This window comes from Xyrauchen texanus, chromosome 33 (assembly GCF_025860055.1).
Source record: "Xyrauchen texanus isolate HMW12.3.18 chromosome 33, RBS_HiC_50CHRs, whole genome shotgun sequence".
Classification (NCBI taxonomy): Eukaryota; Metazoa; Chordata; class Actinopteri; order Cypriniformes; family Catostomidae; genus Xyrauchen; species Xyrauchen texanus.
The window spans coordinates 34,270,957-34,297,728 of NC_068308.1; the positions used below are offsets into that span (position 1 = coordinate 34,270,957).

A 26,772-nucleotide genomic window follows, 5' to 3' on the forward strand; every position below is an offset into this window, starting at 1 on the left:
CACATACGCCTATATTCACATACAGTATGCACACTAATTAGATGCCCTTAATAGGACAAGTGAGAACACTCCTCCGTCGCTTCCCTCCTCGCTCGACTTCCTTGCCTTTTCCATCCCTCCCCATACAGTATCACAGATCCTCCCATACTCATAAATAACTTTTTAATGCACTAATCAATGTGAGATAATTAAGTGACGGCCCTAAACATCTGGCAAGGATTTGTTTTCTTTGTTGCACAGGCATTAAAAAAAAGAGACACTGGCCTAAAGCTTAATAGGCATGCCGTATCAAAGATGAATATCCAGAATGCTATTAAAACTCAAGGACAGCCTTGAATGATAATTAGAAAATGCAATCATGAAAATCGCCATGCATTAATGGTATGAGTTTGGCAATTCTTTCCAGAACGTTCTTGACATTGCCGTGGAGGGGCTAAACTAAGAGCGTGGGTGAGAACAATCAAAAAATAAAAAAATACGAAATTTCTGGCTTGTTGGCACCCTGCAATGCCCACAGTCATCACAGAAACACAGTCTCCTTTCTGTGCTTTTCACAAGCCATCTTCATCATTTTCACAAGCAATCATCTCACCACTGCCGTGCTAACATCTCCCTGACAGAGCTGGATATACACAGTGCCTCGCACTCCATTATTATGTTGTGTAAAATTGAAGAAAAAAAAAAAAAACGTGTACAGAGTGTGATTTGATAACTCAGCTATGCGTGCCTAATGAAAAACAAAAGCACCCCGAGGAGGAGAACGTCAATTTTTAAACAGCACTCATGCACAATTGGAACCGCAAATCGTTTCAACAGACTTCAGCAAGCTTTGAAAGTGTGCGCAGTAAACGTATGCATGGATAAGAATGTTTATTTGCTTAAAGGGATAGTTCACCTCAAAATGACAATTCTTTCATTTATGTGTGTTGTTGTTCCAAAAACGCATGAATTTCTTTCCTCTGTGGAAACAAAAGAAGATGCTAGACAGAATTTTAGGGACTGGCAGGCTCAGGCACCTTTCACTTTCATTATATTGGAAAGAGTGGCGTCAACATTCTTGTGTTGTACAGATGCCATAACCGGTCAGGAACAACATGAAGGTAAATTATGATGGAATTTTTAGTTTTGAGTTATTCTGCTTTTTAGAGTTTCTCCTGGAAAAAAAAAGATAAACTAATCTCACATGTGGAGATCTCTACTATGTCTCAAACTACTCTCAGAGTTTCCAAGATATCAAAGTCTACAATCAAAATTCTCATCAGTTTCTTCCAAGACCAAAGTATCAGGTTTTCTACCATTGAAAATTTATACATTGAACAATTTATTTATGAAGCCACTTTGAGAGTCCCAAATCTCTGGGATTTAACCATATAGGGCATTAAAAATTAGCAAACAAAAAGCAAAGTTTATTCTGAACTAGAATCTAAAAGTATATTATGACATATTTCATATTTCTGGAGTTAAAAGGCACTTAAACTTTGGAAACAACAACACAAAAAATAATTATTTCCTAAAATGTTGGACTTGCAACATTGGCAATTAATGCAACAAGGGCTTTCACCTGATTTTAGCAATATACCTACCTATCTCTGTGTAAAAATACAATAATGGTAATGTCATCTTTCTAAGGCATTTTTAACCTGTCATTTTGCTCAAAAACCATGGGAGAAAATTGTAATTTGCACAAAAACGTATTACTCTAAAAATATTGATCCATGGCATTTCATATTTTGGCTTTCATCATCATTTATGTCTATCTCTCACCAGTAAAAACTTGTACCGGGGATCTCTGTATGAGTTGACATGGAATGACCCCTCATAAACTCCCATGAGATTATCTCTGGAGTTTCAGAAGAGATCGCAATAATGGCTCAAATGTTGCTCAGATTCTTTCAGTCCACTACCAAAAGTCTCATCACATATCTATGTGCTAATAATATATAATGCTATCCACAATTATATATAGCTCTTTTTAGTTACTTGTATTTCAACATTTGGAATTTTACAAGAAATATACAAATTGAAAAACAAAAACAAAACACAAACAACAAAACTGATACTCTAATGAGTAAGAGAACATTTGGAACCACAAATCATTTGAGCAGACTTCAGTAAGCTTTGAATTTGTGAGCAATAAACATATGCATGCCTGAGCATTTTCATTTCACCTTTGTCCCAACTTGCCCTTGAGTTAAGGCCGCGAATGCAGGATGTGTCATAGAAAGCATTAAATCAGTCAACTTGGTCGTGGACCATGACACTGACTGATGGATATTTACGTATATGGATCTTTCCATCAAGGTCACTGCTGAGGCTTGAGCTGATTTTTATATGCTAGCTGTTGATGATTGTATAACCCTTAGTTCAAACTAAAATGCGGTCTGCATTTTCATTACATAGACAAACTCTGTTCCAAATCCAAGTTATCTGGCTCGCTGCCTACTGCCCCACACACACACACACACAATAAATGATCTTACTCAGTATTTTGTCTTTGTCTCCAGGAAAAAAATGACTAAACATTTTTAAAACAAGATTTTGGTCATTCTTCATGATAGTTCATAATGTTACGTTTAAGCTTAAATAAAATGCCAGTGGGCTATGGAAAATAGTCTGATTTCAGATGAGAAAACAAATATATTTGTCATACCCCACTTGCAAATAGGTTTAGCATCATCATCTGTTAAAGGTTTTTTGATACTTACACATGACCGTTGAATTAGCCACACCCCTCATTCCAAACCCACCCTCCAAAGATAATTTTGAGTCCATAACCGAGCAAAAGACGAGCATTGTTTGTTCCTGTGGCTGTCAAAATCAGCAGTGGCACAATAGCGCCCTCAACTGACAAAGATTATGAATCATAGCCTCAATAATCAGCTTCAAATACAACACTATCAGAAAGAGTCAAATGATTGACAGACGAAGAGCATCAATGTCCGTGGTCCATGGACACATTTCGTTTTTGCTGTTTACAAAGTCTACAGCTGTCACAGAGAACCCTACTCTTATGTTATGTGATTTTGACACCAACCTATTTAATGTTAGGTAACCTGGAAACATGTACAGCTTTATGTTCTGTACTGTTTTACCATTTCTTGATGACTCTCTCTCATAATATTGTCAACTTATTACAAAAGTATCCTTTATCTTTTTGTCATAAAATTAGTTTTTCTCTATTAGAGAGCTTTTATGATATTTTGGTCCCCTTTCAGTGTTTCAAGTATATGAAAACCTATTTTTGATAATTGTGAATGCTTTATATCAACAGCTTTTGCTACAGGAAGAAAACTAGTATTTGTAAAAAAAACAACATAATAAAGTGTTTATAAACACATTACCCTATGTATCTTACAACCATGAATGAAAAGGCATCACTTTAAAGAGCCCATATTATGCTCATTTACAGGTTCATCGTTTTATTTTGGGGTCTAATAGAATAGTTTTACATGCTTTAATGTTCAAAAAACACATTCTTTTTCTCATACTGTACATTGCTGCAGCACCTCTTTTAACTCTCTGTCTGAAATGCTCTGTTATAGCTCCTGTCTCTTTAAAGCCCCCTTTCCGAAAAGCCCAGTCTGCTCTGATTGGTCAGCTGGCCCTGTCTGTTATGATTGGTCAATTCTGTTGATTCCATGTCCTTTATTTTGAAAATTTTAGTTCCTGTTTCCCTAGTCATGTAATGTCCTGTTTTCCCTCCATGTTCATTTGTCTTGTTTTCATTGGTTTATTGTCTTGTTTACTTGTGATCAGTTCTGTTATGTTATTGGTTATTGTTTCATTGTCTTATTAGTTCAATCTTGTGATTGGTTTTCTTCTTATTGTCTTGTTACCCATGTCAGTGTATTTAAGCCCTCATGTTTGCCATTGTCTCTTGTCGAGTATTGTTTGGTGTACCATTGTCTTGCTAAGTCAAAATCCATGTTTATGTATCATAGTCTATGTCAAGTCATGTTTATGCTTTGTTTTTTTCCACTTCACGTTGGATTTCACTCAACTTGTAAAATAAACTGCACTTGGGATCATCGTCTTCGTCTACTCCTGTGTCCTGCCAGCTATAACACATTACACAAGTGACACTACATTTTTGCGTTAATGCCAATTTTATCGACAAAAAGTGTTTCCAAACCAGTTTTTCACGACATTTGATGTATCGACATAGAGTTTATGCGCTTGAGTTAAACGGCAAAATATTATGTCGACATTTGTGACATTTTAGCGATAATGTGTGTTTCCATCAGCTTTATTTTGATGCGCTAAAACTTTTTCCGCAAAAAATCATTGGATGGAAACGTAGTTACAGTCAGTAGGTATGACATTAAAGTAAATAACGTTTTGAGTCTGAGTAATTAATCTTATTTGAAAATGTTTGGGTTCATATTGAAATTTTAACACAATATTGTACAATCAGCTGTCCATCGTGTCCGATGAAGACATCCTGTGAATCTGTTTCCTCCACAAATTTCTGTCTTTGGCGAGAGTTTTCCAGCGGGGAATATGTTTTGCTTTTATGTTTCATTTGATAGTGGCTCTAATGGAATACTATTCCATGAATAACAAACAAAAAAATTTTTTACAGCACCTTTCATTTCTTGTTCAATTTCTCTGAAGACAATTCATTTTAGGCTAAATGTTAGCTTCAGTCACCGTTCACTTTTATTGCATATTTTTTTACAATGAAAGTGAATGGTGACCACCAAGGATGTACTAACGTCTCCTTTTGTGTTTCCATGGAAGTCATACAGATTTAGACATTTGTTTATGATGCCTACCTTATAGAACAGCCTTCCCTATCGGTAGCACGGCTACAATTATTTAAAATACTATATCTGTAGGCAACTCACTAGGTTTTGGAACAGAGCAACAGTCTCAATTTATGCCAATGTGAATTCATATCAGATGTGAAAGTCTTAGCTTGGTCTCATAAAAAAACATGTTTAATTCATGATCTTCATGAATTAAATCTGCAGACCCTTCATCTGCAGGCCTTTTGAATGTCAAAGTTCTTCCCTACCTGCTAATCCTGAGCACCGTCAAAACGTATGTCTAACCGCAAGATTGGGCCACAAAAGGCCTCTTCTGTTGGGTCTGACAGAATTCATTACTCGCATTAGCGGAGCCAGTGATTCCACAAATTACTGTATTCTGCACACATTCAAACGCTGCCTGGTGAATAATTCCTAACTTCATCCGTATCTCATTAAGTAAATTATTTGATTCGTATTCACAAGATAATGTTCATTTACATGCACAACTTTAGTCACATCAAATAGAACCAGGGCCTTAATTTGCTCAAAGACAAAGAAAGGAATCACTTTGTTCATTCATGATGGCCCTACTGACACTCTGTGTATTTTATTTCTTAATTTTCCCCATTTCCCAAGCCTCCTCTTTCTTTTCTTTGATTCAGATCGTTAAACAAAAACGCCACAACATTATGAATCTGCTCCTCATTTGTTCGCGAGACCCCTAGAGATGTGTGCCATAATGAATGCCTGTCAAGCAAACCTGGCTTCTTGGCCTTTTGTACAGACTCCTGGAAAATGGGCTCTTGTCAAATGAGGGAGGAAAGATTTATTAGGATTAACTTCCAAAAGCCAATAAATTATGCATACATTCTCCAAATTACCTATCAGAACTAGTCCTAAAGGAGAGTCTGCTTCAGTGAGCCTTTGCTTTTGCTCTTTTTGCAGTAGTTTGAGTCATAGCGGTGTAAGTAATTAGCATTTTGTGGGCACTGAGTTTTATACTGACTCTTTGAGAACTTGTGTTCTGACTGGGATGCGTTGAGAGAACCTCAAAATTAGACAAAGGTGAGTAATTGTTTAAAGACATTCAGGCCAATAAAGTTCAATTAATTAGAGACCACCGAGTGACCAGGGGCCTCATGTATAAATGTTCCCCACTCCTCAAGCTCACGATGGGATTTACAAAAAGAAAACTTGACGTGAAAATGGGCGGACTGCCACGCAAGCTGTACCCCTTGCGTAAGGACTCTTTACTACTGTGTGAATTGGCGACTCCAGCTGGACAAGTAATGAACTGAAGAGACTGATTATAAACACTGCTTTTCATTAAATACACAGCATTTAGAATAAAAAAGTATGTAGCTAAGCACATGAATCAAAATGAAACGTTATCCAGCTAAAATTAGGCTATATTCGTTTTATTTAACTAATTGAAAAGGTATTCAAATATAAGCTTTAATAAGGTAGTGGATGCACAGACATTCAAATACAAAAAAAGGTAAGCTTGCACTTTTTGTTTTTAAAAAGCTCTTTTAGTAATCCAATTATGTCAGACAATAGTTCAACACTGCACACATCATTTTATAATCTTTGTTTTGTTTCCAGTTTTATATGTATATGTGTCTTAAAACGATTAAGAATATTTTCTGAGAAGCAAAATTGCATAGATTTATGCTTGCAACAATAAAAAATAAAATTCCAGGGATAAGATATATTCTTTGAAAACAAGTTAATATCTTAAAAATATAATGTTTTTCAGGTTAACAGAACTTGTTTAAAAGATATCTAGATATATTAGTCTAAAACAAGACAAAGATCATAACTTATGGGCACTTGAGTGTAGGGAATAAAGGAAATGTGACATTTTGAAGTGAACTTTAAATTGCCCTCATTCTCACACCATTGTATGTAAGGATATTTTGTATGCTAAATTTAGAAGGGAATTTAGGGCTTTGAAATATGTGAGCTATGAACTAAATTAAACTGTCCTTATTGTGCCTTATTAGGTAATGAAATGTATAACGGAATTAGTCACGTTCGACAACTATTATACTTAAATAACAAATAACGAGATTATTTGTCTTAATAGATTCTCCACCATTGCAATCGTAATACAACGTCTATTTGTATCAGCTCACAATTTCTACTGTAAGGAATTAGCTTCAATAAGTGAATTATGATTAATTCACTTATTGGAATGATATTATTCTCATGGCTTATTGAAAATAATATCACAAGTATTTAGGTACAGCTTTGAAGCGAAATCTTTTAGAAATAGGGATGAAATTATAACACAGTTACGTCGTCTTTGAACACAAACAAACTTTTATTACTACTCTAAACATAAATCTAATCTAACAGATATATACATGAGACAGTTTGGTGAAAAGTGACAGAATTTGAAATAAAGGATAAGTACAGTGAAAATTAACTTTATGGAGTCTGTTGACAATACCTTAAAACCATTTATCCTTCTTTCTTGAGTCTACATCGATTTGCTATCGGATTACCCAAATTATTTAATTAATACATCAGCACTTTGAGCACAATATTGGAGATGTACTCGCGTGTCTTTGGTGTTTTCCTTGTGTTCTTTGTGTTGCTTGGTTCTTGGTCGAAAGTTCGTTCCATCAATGTTTTGGATCTCTGAATGAATATTGATTCTGTTTGTATGAATTATGGGGTTAGCTTTGAAGCGAGGCCATAGAGAGTGATGAGTTTTCTCGGGACGTCGAGAGAGGCAACAGGGCGTGTTCTTCCTGTTTGGAAATATTTGAACTGAAATTGGCCGCATACCCAAAGGTGTCCTGCGCCAATCAGAAGTGACTTTTCAGAGTCACATGGTCAACTGGGCTGTCTTTTCCAACAGTTCAGTTATGGTTCTTTGTTTCAAATTCTTAAAAATGTCCCGCTCAAAAATAGTGCACATTTAATCATGAACTTTTATATCTTGAGAATGGTACAAGAGTCATGATATTCGTTGTCATCAGCTTTCTCTGCATACACCAGCGAACGCTTACATACTAAACATGACATTTTGTTATATGTGTAGGTAACAAAACATGAATATCCCTGGTTACAAAATAATTCTGGTTAATTAATTGGTTATACAATATGGATGAAATATTACACATATTTTAAAGAGGTACATCAGGCTATAATCATTAATTTGTCAGTTATACAAGTTACCACAGTTCAAAGCAATTTCAGAATTACCTATCAAGACTAGGTCTTGTATAAATCATGGATTTAAATGCATTCTGTAAATTCTAGAGAGCTAAATAGGTAAAGTATTGTGACTTTGTGTATAATGTTCCTGGATTAAGATGAAAGGTCTTGGTATTCCAGTTGTGCAAATCTGATGGTCCTTGTAACCTTACACAGAACAGCCTGGTTTAAATCTGTGTGGGGAGGGATCCAGCAGAGGGCCTGTCATTTATGACGTGGAAACATTCCAAACTGAAATGCTGGGTTTTTCCTAGATCCAAATCATGTTGCTGGAATTATTCTGCATTTATAATCTTACATGAGGCATTAACAGTCTGTATTATCTCCTGTTTCTCATAACATTAAATTCGGTAGTCACTTGTCTGGATGGCAATATGCATATGGTAAATGTCTGTAAAGGAGGTTACGCATAGTAAAAACAGTCAAAAATAATGATTGTTTTTTAACTGATTTCCCCAACACTACCCCCATCTGCCATTCATTGGATAAACATGGTCCCACCCCAGACTTGTGCCACTGGTTCAGCCAACATTGCTGTTAGGCTGGTTCGGGATGCTCAATGTTTTGATACTGCCACTGAGATTTTAGGATAATAGATGTACAATGGCTTTCTCACATATAGCAGGGATAGTAGAAAGTACAAAGTACATGTATTTTAACAATAAAAAAATCACATTCTTCAGCTTTAAGCAAAGTGCAAACTACAAGACTGAAGCTTGTCACATTTTCATGTTAAGTCTGCAACTAGTCTGTGACAGAAATCTCCAGATCATAACCAAATTGTAGCGCATGCCTGTCACGGATGCTATCAAGTTCAACAGTGTCTGCCTACTTTTTCAGCCACCTTGGCTACATAAGTGTTTTTCCAATTATTTATTTTTCTAGAGGGATTTCACACAATCCTTCAGAAATTACTTCTAAGCCATGAACCAAACCAACCAGCTCCAAGGAGAATTCCAACATTACAAACTGTGATTTGAAGCAAAATATATATATATATATATATATATATATATATATATATACAAAGGTAAAAGACTATTGTGTAATAAATACAGTATATTTAATGGGGGAAAAAAACTGCAATCCCCTTAAGCATTGAGAATGACATCATCAAATAAGAAATTATGGAAGAAATATACAACTATTGACTTATATTAATAATAATCATAGAAAAAAATTATTTTAATTGTATTACAAAATATTATAAGTAGTAAATAAATAAGTAGTTTGATTGTTTAGCGAGAATGATTGTGTCATTCACAGTGCATCATGGAAGTGGACGCATGCTGCAGGGCATGTTTGGAACGTTTTGTAAGTCACGTTTCTATGATTGGTGGACAATTTCCCTTCGGGATTCATTTCTTAACAAGATATTACACTATAAAACACAATGTATAAAGAAAATGAAAATGAAATACATGGACTGATGGCTTCGACAGGGGCAAATACCATCAATTAACAACCTTTGGCCTCAAGGTAGGCCTGTTTTTAAAGGTTTTGAAGTTATCATTAAAAACATTCCACTATGGAAACAATTAATGAGATTATTGGTCCAGACTGTTTCACTCCATTCTAGTGTACACACTTTGCAAATAATTGCAGAAGCTAGAATGGATTTTAAATGATTAAGGTGTGTTCATTTGACATTTTACCAATGACATTTTGAGAGAGCAAAAGAGTTATAAAGGAGAGTGTGACACTGAAATGTGGAAGCCAACAAAACCCCCATCAAACTGTTGCCCATGTCTCACCAACTGCTGTCCAATCCATATTTTTCCTGCTAGTTCCAGTGCAAATCTGCATTAACAACCACATGCCCTGTGTCCTCCATGTTGTCAAGAATCAACTCTTGCATTGTCTTTAAATGTGCAAAGGGGTTGTGCACCTTTTGTGCATTCCGACCATTAACTATTAACAATGTCTTTTTTTTTTCTAGTAAGCCAACCCAATTTTTTGTCAACTAACATCTGTTTCCAGAGTGTTCTGATCAGTCGTACAATTTAAACTAATGTTTAATGGCTTTCAACTGATCTTGCATTCAAATCTTTTCTTATTTTTTTTTTCTGTCTATTACAGGTCCAAAGAGGAACGAATTGAAGGAAATTAAGGATAAGATGCCCCATTTCATCTGTCCCACCATTCAGCAGTATCTTCAACACAGAGCTCTGTTTCTTAATTGATTTCTTATCAAGGACTCTCCAGGAGTGATACAATACAATGATAATCAATCAACTTGCTTTTCTCCTGCTGTTCTGCTTGATGGGCTGCAGCAGTGCACTGATCCGTCCGGTCCCTGGAATTAGCACATTGGATCGGGATGGACGGACGCTACACCGCACTAAACGAGGATGGATGTGGAATAGTTTCTTTCTCTTAGAGGAATGGACCGGAACTGGTAAGCAGTATGTCGGAAAGGTAAGAGCAGATTTTCTAAGAGCTAGTTTGTGGAAATAAACAGTGCAAGGAAGCTTACCGTGATTTTGCCAAGTAGAACATGTTCTTGGATTTCAAGGGTTGTCAGTAGTTTGGGTTATGGTTTACGGTTAAGTAATAGGACTATGTATCTTAGAAAGTAATGTTATTCTGGGACTAACAAAAGATGTTGATCCAGGACCACATTCTGCTTGGCAAAATCAAGGACACCCTTCCAAGAAACAGGAATCTTCAATCCAAAGTTTTTCTAAATTTTGCAAATGTTACAGTGGTTACAAAGTGAGTGGAGAGAGTCATTATTCTTTGAGCTGCATCATTTACACCATACACAACAAAGAATATCTTGGTATTACAATGTTTTTTTGGAAAAGGTACTATCATGGTAATACCATGGTATTCTCTGAAGTGACATACATTGCCATTTCAAAACCGTAGTATAGTAATCACACATTTAACGTTATATAGTTTATCAATATACCATGGTGTTACCATGTGAACCTTGGTTCCACCAAAGTACTTTTTCCTAAAGAGCATTTTAGGGTGTTTGAACAGCATAAATGTATTAATGTACACATTTGGCTGACACTTTCATCCAATGCAACTTGTGCTGTTTTTAGCATACATTTCTAATCAGTATGTGTTTCTTGGCAATTGAACCCATAACGTTGATGTTACTAGTGCCACGCTCCCAGCTGAGCTACAGTATAAATGTGAGCAACATTTCAGTCAGCCTTACTTTCATTCACGAAAAACACTAACATGGCCAAGGGTCAGCGATGAACATGAATCACAAAAATCAAATGAACTCATACCTGCTTTCGGCATGATAGCAGATGATGTATTAGAAAAAAAATCAATGAGGATGCAGGCTATTAGAATTAATCAATGTGTGGGAAACAGTGCCATAATAGCCCTCTTTATATTGATGACCACATCCTGACATTCAGAAATCTAAATGAGATGTGAAATTTACTCAAAAGCTTACATTATCACCATAACATGATAATAACAGCCATGATGTCCAAGCTTGCAGCATACATATACATCACATAATTCATCAAACCCATTGTGTAAACATACTAATGCTTATGTTATCATTTTCCCTCAAAATGATGTCACTTCCTGATGAATGATGTCAAGGAACTGCTTTTTGTCATTTAAAGGAATATTCTGGGTATTAAAAAAAAACTGGATGCAATGTGATATTGAGGACAATCTATACAAAATCTATAAAATTATAACCAATTAAAAAAAGATTTCTAAGAAAATATTTTTTGTTTGAAACATTTTGACAAGTGAAAAAAGAAGAAGGGAGAAACACCTGATTTTAGATGTTTCATTATAAGATGCATTATATGGAGGTCAAGTGGGCCTGGTTGTTCAGTGGAAAGCATTGTCACCTCACCGCAAGAAGGTCACCGGTCCGAGTCCTGGCTCAACCTGGGCCTTTATGTGTGGAGTTTGGAGTTTTCTCAGTGTTTGCATGGGTTTCAGGCCAAAGACATGCAGGTCAAGTGAATATGAGACTACGATTGCCCATAGGTGTGAGTGAGAGTTGTCTGTGTGTGTTAGCCCTGTGATGGACTGGCCACTTGTCAAGGGTATTTCTCTGCCTTCAGCATGACAGAGTTTGGATAGGCTCAAGCACTACCCGTGACCGTGCATAGGATAAGTGTCTACAAACCCAATCTCATGAAAATTCTAATTTGTATTATTTTCCCTGAGGTCCAATGATGATGTTATAAAAGTTTTGCACCAAAACAGCCAGAATTTTGTTATATATGATCATTTTCCACCCTGTTTTTGGCCCTCTGTCTGAAACGCTCAGTTTTGGCCTAAGCGTCTACTTAAAACTTAAATGTATACGACCACTGTTGTGATTGGCTAACATCATGCAGCCCCTCAGATTAGAAAACTCAATTGGAAGAGAATGAACCTCAACATTATAAAACAAAATTTCAGGGTTTACACATCCAACACATTGCATCCGAATATATTAACCGTTAAACTATCAAACAGTCATGACATTTGAAATGAAACAGTTTACTTACATTTTTGAAGTGTTTTAACTGCCTCATCCTACTATAAAAGTTTCCTTGGAAACCTTGAATCGTATTTTGACTGTTCACAAGCAATCCATGCTGACATGAGCTGAAAAAAATAAACACATCATAGTCCAAAGAATGGTGAAATTATGCACACACACATACTGAAGGCGCACTGAGGTGCACATCACCGGAAACACACTTAAAAGGTCAACGACATCCATCGTCCATTGTGAAAGATGTCCATCGTCAAAGACGTCCTACGTTTACTTACACCAACAATTTAAAATAGTGAAGATGGGTGAAAGAACACGTCCATTATAGAAGCAGTAGCTGAATGAGAGAATTGCTTCTCCCTTTCAGAGTTGTAACTTGACACCACGTCTTTTAAAAGCGGCAAGATACATGGCAGCTGTCAAAGAGTCTGTGTAGTTCATGTTTATTTACAAAATAATTCACAATAGTCCAGATGGGACCCCTTTGGTGTTATGTTGAATAGATAGCCACACAAGGCCTGCCATCTTGAATTGAACTGTGTACCAGTGGGCGGGGCCAAGGGTGCGAGAAAGCCTTTTGTAGGATGTGTAAATACAAATGAGCAATGTTTTGTGATGTCACAAACAGAAAGATTTCAAAACTAGAATGTTTCAGCAGAGGGGCAACTATAAATGCTCTTTTTAGACTGGGGAGTAAGTTTGGAGTTCTGAAATTTAAAGTATATTTTTAATAGTACAATTACCTCTCATATGTCTAAATTTCTCCATTTTACAGCCCCTTTAAATAAATCTCTAAAAACATTATGAAACTGTAAAAAATCATTAAATTGATCATTAAATCACAAAATAAACTAATAAATATTCCTTTTATTTTAATTTTAGCTTTAGATTTGTGTTGATTTTTCACAAAGCACAAGCTTTGTGTCTTCAATTTAATTTTAAGGGTTAAGGCTATTGGTGTCACTCAACGACAGTGGGTGTGCCTTTCAAAGTAGGACGTCCTCTTCCATAATTACCTTCTCTAACATACTGCTCGACAGTTAAGATTAATCCAATGTAACTTTTTTAAGTCATTGCCAATGTTTTGTTTGGCAACTTCATCTGCAAGAGTTAACAAGATATTTTTTATTGTAACAAGCTCAGCAATTGTTGAGGTATGGAAACGTGCCTAAACTCATTGCCTAAAACTTTATTGACCAGAAAGCCAATAAAAAGGTTTTTGTAAGGTGATACCCACCGACACTGAGTGTTGTGCTGATAACCGTAACCCTGAAAATGAAAAGACACAAAGCTCATGATTGAATGAAAATATATATATTTTTTTTTAAATAAAAAAACCAAATGATTATGATAAATAGATGCAAACTAGTTTATTTTGTGATTTAATTATTCATGATATTGCAGTTTTCTAACAATTTCGTAATTTATTTATTTCATTATTTATTTGTATATTTATTAAATTGTTTCATAATGAGTCATTTTGCCCTATATTTATATATTTTCAATAGTTTTTTTAAATGCCAATTTTCCATGTTAGAAGTTAGTGCATAGCACCTGGGGAAATAGCAACAATCTGAAGAAAAAACAAACAAACAAAAACATAAATAAACAGAGAACATACAGAACACAACATTACTTAATTTACTGTCATGTTCATTATAATATTGTTATAAATAGAAACTATTATAATTTATATCTTTAAAAAATTGTGAGTGTGATATTTTTTCATCACATTAAGGATATGATGAGGCCAAGAAAATATACTATCCCAAAACACACAAGAGTCAAACCTCTATGGGCCAAGGATTGTGTGCCTCCATGCGACACAGTGGTTGAAAAGTGGCCCTGCCAGTTTGACAGCATTGAGTTAAAATCAAAAAGCCGAGCTCCTCTTCGCAGCTTGTGTGGCGTCAGATCAGAGAGGAATGCTTGTCATGCCAGCAGCGTCAACGACAAGTGCAAAGACAGCAGTCCTTTGGAAAGTAGCAGTTATAATCCTGGTTACGGTGGAGGGGAGGGAAGAGAGGGGTTGCTGTTGATGTGCAATTTTATGACGAAGACGCTTTCTTTCATCATCGCCTTCATCTTTTGCAAGTAAACAAGTGTCATGTGATGGTTTGGGGTGAAGAGAGGAGTGGTAGCACAGACATACAACATCTCTTCCTCTTATGTTGTTGGGTTGTGGAGAATATTGCAGACAAGAAAACTGTCTGAGAGCACGGCAACAGCGAGAGGAGGAGAGTGGGAGAGAGTGGGTGAGAAAGAAAACAATAAATCAATCAAAAATAAGAAAGAGATGCCGCCCTCATACCATTGCATTTTACGTGACAAGGCAACAAAACAGCGTTGACTGCAAAGAGTCCATCAGTTGAGGAAGTTTCAGACTCAGCAGTGGTCTGGCTTCTTTCCCAGAGCTTTGATGCTTCTTTTTTCTCTCTCTCTATCTATCTCTCCCTCTTTTTCTGGCAACTTGCTTTTTCCTGGCATGACAGCAATAGCATGCTTTTGGCCCTCTTCTCTTCCACCATCCACTATCGTTCCCAATTAAAGTGCCATAAAGACACAGGGCTCCCATAAATACTGTAGGAGGGCGAGGGAGAAGGAAACACCCTCATGCTGTTTCATATAGACCACTGTGGAGCAACTTGATCATTCATTCCATCCATTTTCCACATTTCTAACCACTGTTTGTGTGTGTGTGTGTGTGTGTGTGTGTGTGTGTGTGTGTGTGTGTGTGTGTGTGTGTGTGTGTGTGTGTGTGTGAGTGACAGATCTTTGTGTAACCTGATGGATGGGTGCCTACAGTCCCAGTGAGAAGCCATCATGGTTCTCTCATAAAGATAATTCAACAACCTTTACAGAGCCTTGTGGGATATCATATTTATTTCTATACATCCAAGGCTACCATCAGCCCCCTGTCACAGACAAGCCCTAAAAAGGATTTATATTTGAGTGTGAGGCTTGAAATAATTCATAATATGGAAAGACAACTTCCAATAAAACAACAGCCTTCTGTCAGTGTGCTTCAAGCGTTTATAGTGTGTAGCATGTGTTCATTAATTATGCACATATGCTACAAGTCAAACGTTTTTATTTACTTGACAGAATAATTTTTTTTGTGATCTTAAAAACATGTAAACTAAAGACATAAACATAAAAGCTCAACATTTTGAAGTTTTAAATGGCTGAGTTGGACCGGATAGTTAAGACAAAGCAGACAACAAGCGTTCAGAAAAGATAGTTTAGATTTGTTTAATGTCCATACTTCAATTTGTGTTATTTGCAGACTGATATCGCTGTAAATTTGGTAACAGTTTGTCAAAATTTTGCTGCTGAAATTGGTCTGTACTTACCTAAATTAGAAGTGGCATGTACTAGAGTTCATTCAGTACTGGTAGTATCAAGCAATGACTCATTTCAATATCCGTGCACTACCTGACTGACACACAACTTTTTCCAAATGTGCTCTGTTAGTCCTGTTACACTGATTTAAAAATTACAAAAATTTAAATAATAATTTTTTCTAATGTGATTATCAAACCGCAAAAGTCTGCAGTCATAATTAAATAAATATACAGCCTGCATGTGCTGCACGCTTCAAAATGAATATGTCAAGCTGTTTATTTGCTGAAAACACAACTTCACACGCTGTTTGCGTTTTAGTAGATCAGTGGTTCCCAAACTTTTTTACACTGGTGCTCCCCTCCAAACATAATTTTGCATATCCCCTCTCTAATGCATAGATAACAAGGTATTTTGAAAATATGTATATTTGATAGAAATATCTTCCTTATTATTATCCCTTATATCAAACATGTCATATTTAGATATAGACATAACTGCATAATTTGCAAACACCCCCCTCATTATGTTGCAGGAGTAGAACACAGTACCAGCACTTTATAAGAGCTGGTGGTATAAAATAATAGCTGATAGTACTACAGTGTCAGGAATTGCGCATTTTGTCAGACACGGCAATGCCAGCCGACTTCAATCCCTTGGATTACCACAAGAATACATTTTGACTTGTCCATTTTTCATTAAAAAAAACTTTAAAATCTGCGAAACAGGATGCCCTGCCCTCCACGACCTTAGGAAGGAAAGCCTCGACAACAACATTGCCATGGCCATGAATGAAATTTATTGCATTAAATATAGTATATCAAAACCAGTGGAATAGTCTTACAAATTGTGATTTTTTTTTTTTTAGCCCTTTTTTAAATGATTTTTAACCAACTGGTCCAATGGTCCTATTTAATGGGTGTATGAAGTCTACCACAGGTTTAGTTGATCACATAAACCCTTAAATGTATTTGTCTTGTAAAAAACAAAGAAAGAAATATCCTGTGGAAGTAATCTTAAATATATATCAAATAATCATAAATAATATAATTTATAAAAGTAGAAATATATATTGTGTCACTATTACAAGTCTTGGGTCACTAAAGAACCTACATATATATATATATATATATATATATATATATATATATTTATAACTTTTTTGTGTGCAATTTTGTCTTTTCTATTATTATTGTTAGATGTTTCATAAGAGAAAGGTTGTGGAATGCTAAAGAACTGGGGGAATAACTCCAAAAAAACAGATAAATTAGGAGGAATGACATCTTATGAACTGTGAACATATTCACCCAACGTTTGACAACCAGAATGTGTTCATATACATTTGTCTTTATTTAAAAAAAAAAAACAACAAAAAAAAAACAAACACTGTTTTACACTTGAAACCCAACATTTTTATTTTGTTAAATAAATTTGTATCCATTTGTTTTTGCTTTTTTGTTAAATGTTTTGCCTGGAAAGTGTGTTCCCCTTCTGTCACTCACTCGAAGTTGTGTCAATGTAGTGACACTAGGGGTCGCTCTTGGGAGCCCCAAACACCTCTGATCTTTGAGAAAAGGCCAATGAGAATTGGCTAGTGGAATTTGCATTCCACTTCCTCAGACATACATGTATAAAATGAGCTGGCTGCAACCACTCATTCAGATATTTTCTATAGAGCTGAGAAGTGTCAGCGAGCTGAATTTCACTGCCGATCCATTCAACTTGAAGAAGCAAATGCTGTTGGATGTATGGTGCATTCCAGCGGCTTTCTCTCCTTCTGCCTGATTAGTGCAGGATATGTCCCTGGGTGCTTTGACAGCGCTAAAAGAGTATATATTTCTGCAAAGAGTATATTTCATCTATTAGAGCAACACATTGACATGAACATCTTTTTGAAGATGTGACTTTTTAAAGATGCCTTTCCGTCTTTGTGTTGTGATTCTTGGATGCGGTCATTATCTCTCTGCCTCCGATGGCCACGGGTGCTGTCTGGGTCACGTTCAAACTGAGGCAGCGTTCGTGGATTGTTCATGTTAACATTGTAGAACATGACCATGGCAATGTTGTTGTCACAGCTTTCCTTCCTCCTGCAAGTCCACCAGGCCAAAGCACTGAAAGAACTACACATGCGTAGTCCTGATTCCGAGGTGATGTAGGAGATGCGCTCAGCAACTGATTTCGAAGGTCACTGCGTGAGCACTGGGGAAGGCGATGTCCACCTTGGTATTCCAGGAGTGCCAGTTATGGCTGAATTCTCAACAGACATCTCCCAGAATGAAATATTCTGCCCAGACCTCTAGAAACTCTGCATCTGCCCTTGAATGGGATGCGGAAAACCTAAGTGGCCTGTCACCGGAAGTGGTAGACATGATACAAGGCAGTTTTATGCCCTGAAGTAGCGTTTGTTCACGAGTTGGTGTTCTTCCTGAGGTGAAGATCCCCAGAGATGTGCAGTCGGGTCAGTTTTTTCCTTCCTGCAGGAGAGACTGGAGGGGCAGCTGTCCCCCTCCACCTTGAAGGTGTATGTGGCCACCATAGCGGCACACCACGACACAGTGGGGGGTAAGGTCATAGGGAAGCACAACCTGATCGTCAGGTTCTTGGAAGGAAGCACCCGGAAGCTGAATCCTCCTAGGCCACACCTCTTCTTTCATCTCCCCGTGGTCCTGCTGGGCCTTCTGAGAGCTCTGTTTGAGCCGCTAGAGTCAGTCGAGCTGAAAGCCCTCTCTTGAAGATGGCCCTCCTGATTGCGCTCACCTCCATCAAGAGGCTTGGGGACCTGCAGGCGTTCTCTGTCAGCGATACTTGCCGATAACATGCCCTGTACTGCGATAGGTGCTCCACAGGTGCCGGTTACTCCGGTAACCCCCTGTGATGTATTTTCCATTTCTCTATGGGTAGACCCGCGTCTCCCTTGTGCAGAGCTCTCTCTGCCCCTGTCACTGTGTGTGTAGAGGCAGGACCTACCACCGCACCTCTTCCATGTGCGGCTAGTGAGCCCACGTAATTTACTGCCACATTTTACCTCCCCTTTGGGCCAGATGTGGTCTCCGCAGGATCTTTTCCCCCTGAAGAGAACTCATAGAGAGAAATGGCCATGGTTGGCTTGGATGTGGGGAACTACATGGCGTCTTTTGGGGCGTTGGGGGAGGCTACGTGCAGACAGATGCACCTGCTATTGTGCACGCAGCAGCTTTCTTGCACCTGCATCGGCAATTCACATAACACAGTCCAGCTGTTTTGGCATTTTTGTATAGGAACGCCTAGAGTCACTACATCGACACAACGTAGAGTGAGTGACAGAAGGGTTACGTCTCGGTTACTGTCGTAACCTCCGTTCCCTGATGGAGGGAACGAGACATTGTGTCCTCTTGCCCCAAGCTGTACTACCTGCTAGAATGTCTGGGACCCTGTCTCGGCTCCTCAGCACAAAACTGGAATGAGTGGTTACAGCCAGCTCCTTTGATACCTGTATGTCCAGGGGAGTGGCAAGCAAATTCTCATTGGTCTTTTCTCAAAGATCAGAGGTGACCTCTAGTGTCACTACATCGACACAACGTCCCGTTCCCTCCATCAGGGAATGGAGGTTACAACAGTAACCGAGACATTTGTGCTATTTTCTCTTAAAGAAATTCTACTTGGTTTTATGTTCTGTTTTAGTATAATGCTAAGACAGTCAAACATTTTGAAAGTATCACAGAGTGATACTTTGTTAATTACTCTGTATACTTTTAAACAAATTATCCCGACACACCAATTACCTCCATCAAGAGGCGTTCTCTGTCAGAGATACTTGCCTGAAGTTCGGCTCGGTAGACTCTCATGTGATCCAGAGACCCCGGCAGGAGCTATGTCCCCAAGGTTCCCACGACCCCCATCAGGGATCAGGTGGTGAGCCTGCCAGCACTGCCCTGGGAGAAGGCAGGCCAAGCCCTGTTGTTACTTTGTCTGGTGCGTGCTTTGCGCATCTACTTGGATTGCATGCAAAGCTTTAGATGCTCTGAGTAGCTCTTTGTCTACTTCGTGGACAGCAGAAATGGAACGCTGTCTTCAAACAGAGGCTTGGCTGAGGCCACTGTGTATTATACAGGGTGATACTTTGTTAATTACAAATATTCCGACACACCAATTAGTTTGAAAACATGGATGTTATCTCAAATGCAAATACAGTGTATGGCAATCTGCCTAGAAATACACTGAGCATGTTTTAAAACTGATAAGAGATCGTGCAGATGTTTTTTTTTTTACCCTGTCACAGCAAAGCCAGGCCTCACAGGATCCTGCAGCTATCTAAGCAGTTGCAGTGTGTCCTTATCCACTCAAATGAACCAGCCGAGTCCACAGCCAGCTGAGGAGATTAGAAGAGAGAGAGAGAGAAAGAGTTGAGCTCTGCTGAGTTTGGGCTCATGCATTTTCAAATCTTTGTAGAGTCTACATGCGATGAACTCGGTTTTAAACCTCTGTGTGTGACAGGAAAAAAGGGTTAAAACCACTGAGTGAACCACATGGCCTATGATTAACGCAGAACAGCCAAACAATAAAAGGGGCGAGTGGGGTTGAGTTGGGGACAGACAACATGAGGGTGATTGTACCAGTGTACAAGCGTGTGTGTGTGTGTGTGTTGAGTTAGTCAATTTGAGTGTGCGTCTACTTTGAGTGAGCTCAAGATGTACACAAAGAAAAAAAGAGAGTGAGAAAAAAAAACAAACATAATTATTCTGTATCCGTTCTGGGCTCAGGCTCTCATTTTCACAATCTCCTCTCTGCAGCACTAAGCAAGTGTTCACTACCGACCTGACAAGAATTGTCAATGATTTCTTGTGTGCTCGGCTGACAATCCCTCTGTGTGTGTGCAGGGGATTTAATTCCTAAAGCAGCTCCAAGTCAAAAGGCTAATTTTGTGCTACGCGAATTAGCAGAGGCAAATGAAAGCAAGGCCTCGGATAAATCTGCGTTCTCTTTGCTTCATATTCAACTGTCAGCTCATTATAATCAAGAACATCCTTCCGAAATAATGAACAAAACACACACTTTTTGCCTAGAATACTGGCATGTCAATGTATTTATCCATTATTGTTGTCATGTCCGGCTACTTTGAGATTTTGTTTTAATAAAGTTGCTTATAAACACAGGCAGTCATGAATTGCATTTCTTTTAGCTTATTAACAGTCATGTTTTTTGGGCTTCCATAGCACAATTAAGTGTGACAAACTACTAAGAACAGCTGTCAAATAGTCCAACATGATAACGTGGAAAATCAAAAATGTTCTACCGTTCAGACATTTCTGCATCAATTCAAATGTGTTTACCTTTTCCTTAAAGATACCAAATGAGCTTTATTGAGACCAATATCTAACAGAAATTATTTTAAAAAACAACCACAGCAAAATGCCACACTCAACTGAAAACTGTTATGAGCAATATGGCATAAAAATTACATCAAGCCTCAATAATATGCTGCAACTACAATCCTATGAGAACACGCAAAATGATTGACAGGCAGAAAGCAACAGAGAGTGAATGGGTGCACTTACTCCATCTGAAAAACATTTTTATGTGTTTACCAAAGGATGCAATTATGCATCACACAAAAACAGATGTTCCCTATCAAAAAGCTACATTTAGATGCTGCGCTTATTTAGCGCTTTGGGAACGTTTTTAGGAGTGACCAGCTGTGAATATGTGTGCAACACGTCAATGAAATTGACCAGAATTTATAGACTCCATCGGTGACATCATCAGGATGCGACAGGGGCTATAAATAGATGTGCCACAGGTGCATCGTCAGGTCTTTTGTCTTCAGACCACTCTGTGTGTGTTGTACTTCTCAACCTGTCAGAACTTTCTACTTTTCTCTATTAGGAGTTAGAATTTGTTAGGCAGTGCACAGAAAACCTTCCCCCCTGGGTCTGGACGCGATGGTACATACATGGCCCAGAATGCACGTTTGCGTTTCCTCAGGTTTCTCTGCTCCCGGGAGTCTTGGCCAGAGTTAGCCAGCAAGGGTCCTGCCTCTTACTGATAGCGCCGCGTTGGCTGAACAGGGTATGGTTCTCGCAGATAACGTCTCTCCTCGACGGCTCGCCTTGGGCTATTCCGGACAGGACGGACCTTCTGTCACAGGCACAGGAGACAGTATTTCATCCCCGAGCTGTGGAACCTTCATGCTTGGCCCCTGAAGGGTAACAACTGAGGGACACTGGGCTTTCCCCTGAAGTTATCGAGACCATTCTAAGTGCTAGGGCTCCCTCTACTAGAACAAGTTATGCTAATAAATGGGGTGTCTTTGAAAGATGGTGCAGTGCACATAATGCAGATCCAGTTAACTGCCAGATTGCTTCAGTTCTGGAATTTCTGCAGGAAAAAATATCAGCAGGCACATGCCTCGCCACTCTCAGATTTTATGTGGCTCTATCGGCTTGCCACGCCTTGATTGTTGGGATGCCATTGGGGAAACATCCTCTGCTCGCTCACTTTGTTCATGGAGCCATGCGATTGAGACCTCCTGCTAGGACCAGGATCCCTTCATGGGACTTAGCAATAGTCCATGAGGGTCTGGTTGAGATCCCCTTTGAACCTCTAGAGTCAGCGTCAGATAAATTTCTTATGGCAATTACTTCTCTAAAAATAATTGGGGATTTGCAGGCTCTGTCTGTCTTGCCATCCTGCTAAGATTTTTCCCCAAGAATGGCTAAAGCAATATTGTACCCTCATCCTGACTACCTGCCTAAGGTTCCTTTCTCGACCGTACATCCAGTCGCTCTCAAAGCCTTGTGCTCCCCACCATTTAAAACACCGGGGCAGGAATGACTTCACGGACTGTGTCCAGTCTGTGCCCTTCAGACTTATGTCCACTACACTAACCAGTGGCGTAAGTCAGGGCAACTATTCCTTTGTCACGGGGGCCGTAACAAAGGGGGGGCCGCCACCAAGCAAACAATGTCACATTGGGTGAGGGATGCTACTGACCTGGCCTACGAGGTGCGCGGTCATGCTTCGCCAGTAGGTATCAAGGCTCACTCTACCAGAGGGGTCGCCTCCTCTAATGCTTTGGCCAGAGGTGTCCCTCTGCAACATGTTTGCAATGCGGCAGGCTGGTCCTCTCTGCACATATTAATACAATTTAAAATTTGGATGTTCATGCCACTCCAGGCTCTTATGTCCTTGAGTCAACATCACAAGCTAATGTCTGAGACCTCGTGCACTTTTGTGAGCACTACTACACAACCGTAAGGGGTCAGGACATCCGCAGTGTGGCAGTGTGGGTATTATCGAAAACCAAATTATCGTTACCAAAGCGCTAAATCAGCGCAGCATCAAAGTGTAGCTTTTTGATAGGGAACATCTCAGGTTACTTAACTGTAACCCCTGTTCCCTGATAAAAGTGGAACGAGATGCTTTGCTTCACTGCAGCACTGAGGATGCCCCAGGACTGCTCTTCAGACAAAATACCTGACAATGCACCAGTGGCACATCTATTTATAGCCCCTGTACCGGCTCATCCTGATGATGTCACCGGTGGAGGCTATAATTTCTAGTCAATTTCATTGACGTTTGCACACATATTCACAGCTGGTCACTCCTAAAGATGTTCCCAAAGCTCTAAATCAGCACAGCATCTTGTTCTGCTTGTATCAGGGAACAGGGGTTACAGTTAAGTAACCTGAGACGCTATTTATATAATGCACTATTTGCAGTCAGCCATGTTTCATTCATTCTGTTAATTAATTTGTCCTATTACAGGGGATTTTTAAGACAAAGAGAGTAATATTCTCAAAATGGTGATGTGTGAATGTGCACTCAGCACCATATGTAGAATAAAGCAGCTTTTTCTCCAAAACTGTCTAGAGACATTATCTCATGCGAGTGTAAATAGGGGTTTTATGTAAAAAAATTTAATAAAACAATATTAAAAACACTTTAACAGACCTTTATCATTTATTTTTGGTATTTATTAAATGCCTTTTTTTGTATAGATTCCAGGCCACACCCACAGATGACATGGACCAATGGCATGAAGAAGGTGTTTAGATGCCATCTTTGCCATATATTTTGACCCACCAAAACAAATTTAAAAACACCTTCGTTTTGGCCAGATTTAGCTTGCAAACATTACACCCATTTGTTCATCGATTTCGCTTGAGTAAAATAATAAGTAATAATAAAAATTATTCATCATGTTAATTAAGCTTGTGATAATATGTGTTTGTGTATGGTGTTTAATTAGGCTTTTATTAAAAGAGAAATGTTATATGATAACTTGCAGTCAGAGGAGAGAACTGTTTTTGTTAAGTTTTTTGTCATGTTTATGTTTATTTATATGTATTATGTGAACAAATAGAGCTACTACAGTAATTAAGTTGCTGATTATTTTTATTCTTTACTATTTAAGAACATTTACATATGTCCACTACATAAAGAGCAATCATCAAAAGCCCAAATAACACCTACGGTACATGTCTGTAAGGTTACTAATATGAATTATGTTGTGCTGTAGTTCTCCAGCATTTTAAAATCCCTAGTGTAAAACTTTAAAGAAAATCATGTCAAGATGGTGAAAAACTGTACTGAAAAGCATAGTTTTATGTAACGTTGTTCCCTTAGGGCTTTAAAATGCCTGTGAATTAAACAATGGCCACTCACTGCAGCGTTCCTATTAGAGAACTCAGGGGCATCTAGATGTTATTGTGGCTTTTAATGATTGCTCATCAAGTAGTGTACATATTCAAGGTTTAATTAAGCCCCCCAGTGAGCAAGTCAAAGGTGACCGTGTCAAGAGAAAAAAAAAACTACATAAGATGTAGTTAGTGGGAACCCCCCCCCCAAAAACCCCCAGAAAGGAACCAGATTGAGCTGAGGTGTCCACCCTGGCTTTATAATACATTTACATGCCAATATAATTTAGCTACATAGTACAGTATGTGTGTAATATATATATATAATATAGTAGAAATGTACACTCACTTAGCACTTAATTAGGAAGACTATGATCTTAATAAAGTGCCCAATGCGGTCTTCTACTGTTGTGCTTCATCCACCTCAAGGTTCGACATGTTGTGAATTCTGAGATGCCATTTCTATTGACACCTTTACTACACTACAATTGTGACAAGAGTGGTTATTTGAGTTACCATAGCCTTTCTGTCAGCTCGAACCATTCTGGTCATTTTCTGTTTACCTCTCTCATCAACAAGGCATTTCGGTCTGCCGGCAAAAAGGGACTCTCTAGAAACTGTTGTGCGTAAAATTTCCAGGAGATCAGCAGTTACAGAAACACTCAAACAGCACGTCTGGCACCAACAATCATGCCACAGTCGAAATCACTGAGAATGTTTTTTTCCCCATCCTGATGGTTAATGTGAACATTAACTGAAGCTCCTGACCTGTAAATGAATGATTATATGCATTGTACTACTGCTACACGATTGGCAGATTAGATAATCGCATAAATAAATAGGTGTACAGGTATTCCTAATAAAGTGCTCAGTGAGTGTACAAACTGTTGTTGTAATACAGGTCATGTGATCAATGGAGATTATAAAGGTGTGAATAGAAATTATAAGTTGTTTTGTTTCTGTCTTATGTTGATATATCAGAGTGAGGGACAGGGTGAGGACAGCAGCAAGACATTTTAGATGAGTAGGAATATTTTTTATATAACGCTGTTAAATATGTGGATATTGTGCATGCTATGAAAGTTGTTTTTTATGTATTTATGTGCTTCAATTTGAACTGTTATCATTAACAGTGTAATGTATTGAAATGAAAAATATTCTTTTGATCAAAAAAGCATGGGGACTTGCGTTATTATTAGCCTAATAATAAATTGCACTTACATAATTTCCCAGTGTTTATGAAATAATACATATTTCAATATAAGTCAGACAGACAGACATTTTTCAGTAGTTTATGATTGTGTCATGTGAGTTTAACTTGCTCAAGCCAGATATCAGCATTAATCCTGCCTCTAATTTGAAGAAATATATCCTGGTAAATACTAGATTATTTGTGTCTATAACATAGCCTGTAGTTTAACTATCCATCACTGAAATTATTGGGCTGCTGTGAGAGATTAATGCACTGTTATCAATAGGGCTGGGCAATAAAATTATCTAGATGTTTATCGGAAAAAAAGAGAGATGTCCTCGATCAAAATTTTGAGTAGTTTTCTATATTTGGAAATTCTAGTAGGCTATGTCATATAAAGGATATTAATTGAAAAGGAAACGGAAAACCACTCACTACTTTTGGTTGAATATCTTTAGTAGCTTTAAAAGTATTTATGTAATAGAATAAAACAGTGACATTTTTAATAATAATATATATTTAAAATATTTTTCGTTTTTAATAATACTGACCCCTGATGTAGAGAGTGTGTTAATTGGTATAATACATTACCAGGAAAGTAGAGATGACAAATAATTTACAATTATACTTATCCTTTTTAAAGATAGAAAAGAGCAATACATCAGCAGAATATTCCACAAGTCACAAATTTCAGAAAATTGTGCATCATGCATTAGAATGAGAACATAAAAGCAGCATAAAAGTAATACATACAACTCTAGTGGTTTAGTCCATGACTTCAGAATTTATTTGACAGGTGTGGGTGAAAAACAGGTCAAAATTTATGTCAATTTAAAAGAAATTCTTCTCTCTGCCCAGTAGATTGGGATATGCATGAAGAATGTGAATCACCACAAACACAAGAAGAAAGTGAAAGTTCAATTGGAGATTGACTGAGCAGGGAGGAGAATTAATAAAAATTGAATTAAATATTTATCAATTTATCATATTGCTTCTGAATACATGCATTAAACCACTGGAGGCACGTGGATTAGACTACTTTTATGCTTTTATGTGATTTTAGCACCAATTCATTTTCATTGTATGGACCAAAAGAGCTGAAATATTCTTCTAAAAATCATGTTAAAAACGTGTGTTCTGCAGAAGAAAGTCATACACCTCCAGGAT

General features: G+C 37.9%; 1 protein-coding gene across 1 annotated transcript in view; it reads left to right on the forward strand.

The window, feature by feature from the left end:
* The window catches only part of LOC127626437 (cadherin-10-like), a 106,695-nt gene that overhangs the window by 15,474 nt on the left and 64,449 nt on the right, over positions 1–26,772 (forward strand). Inside the window, 1 exon segment of the mRNA XM_052102207.1 lies at positions 10,059–10,397. Coding sequence (XP_051958167.1) covers positions 10,200–10,397 — 198 coding nt within the window. The 5' untranslated portion in view covers positions 10,059–10,199.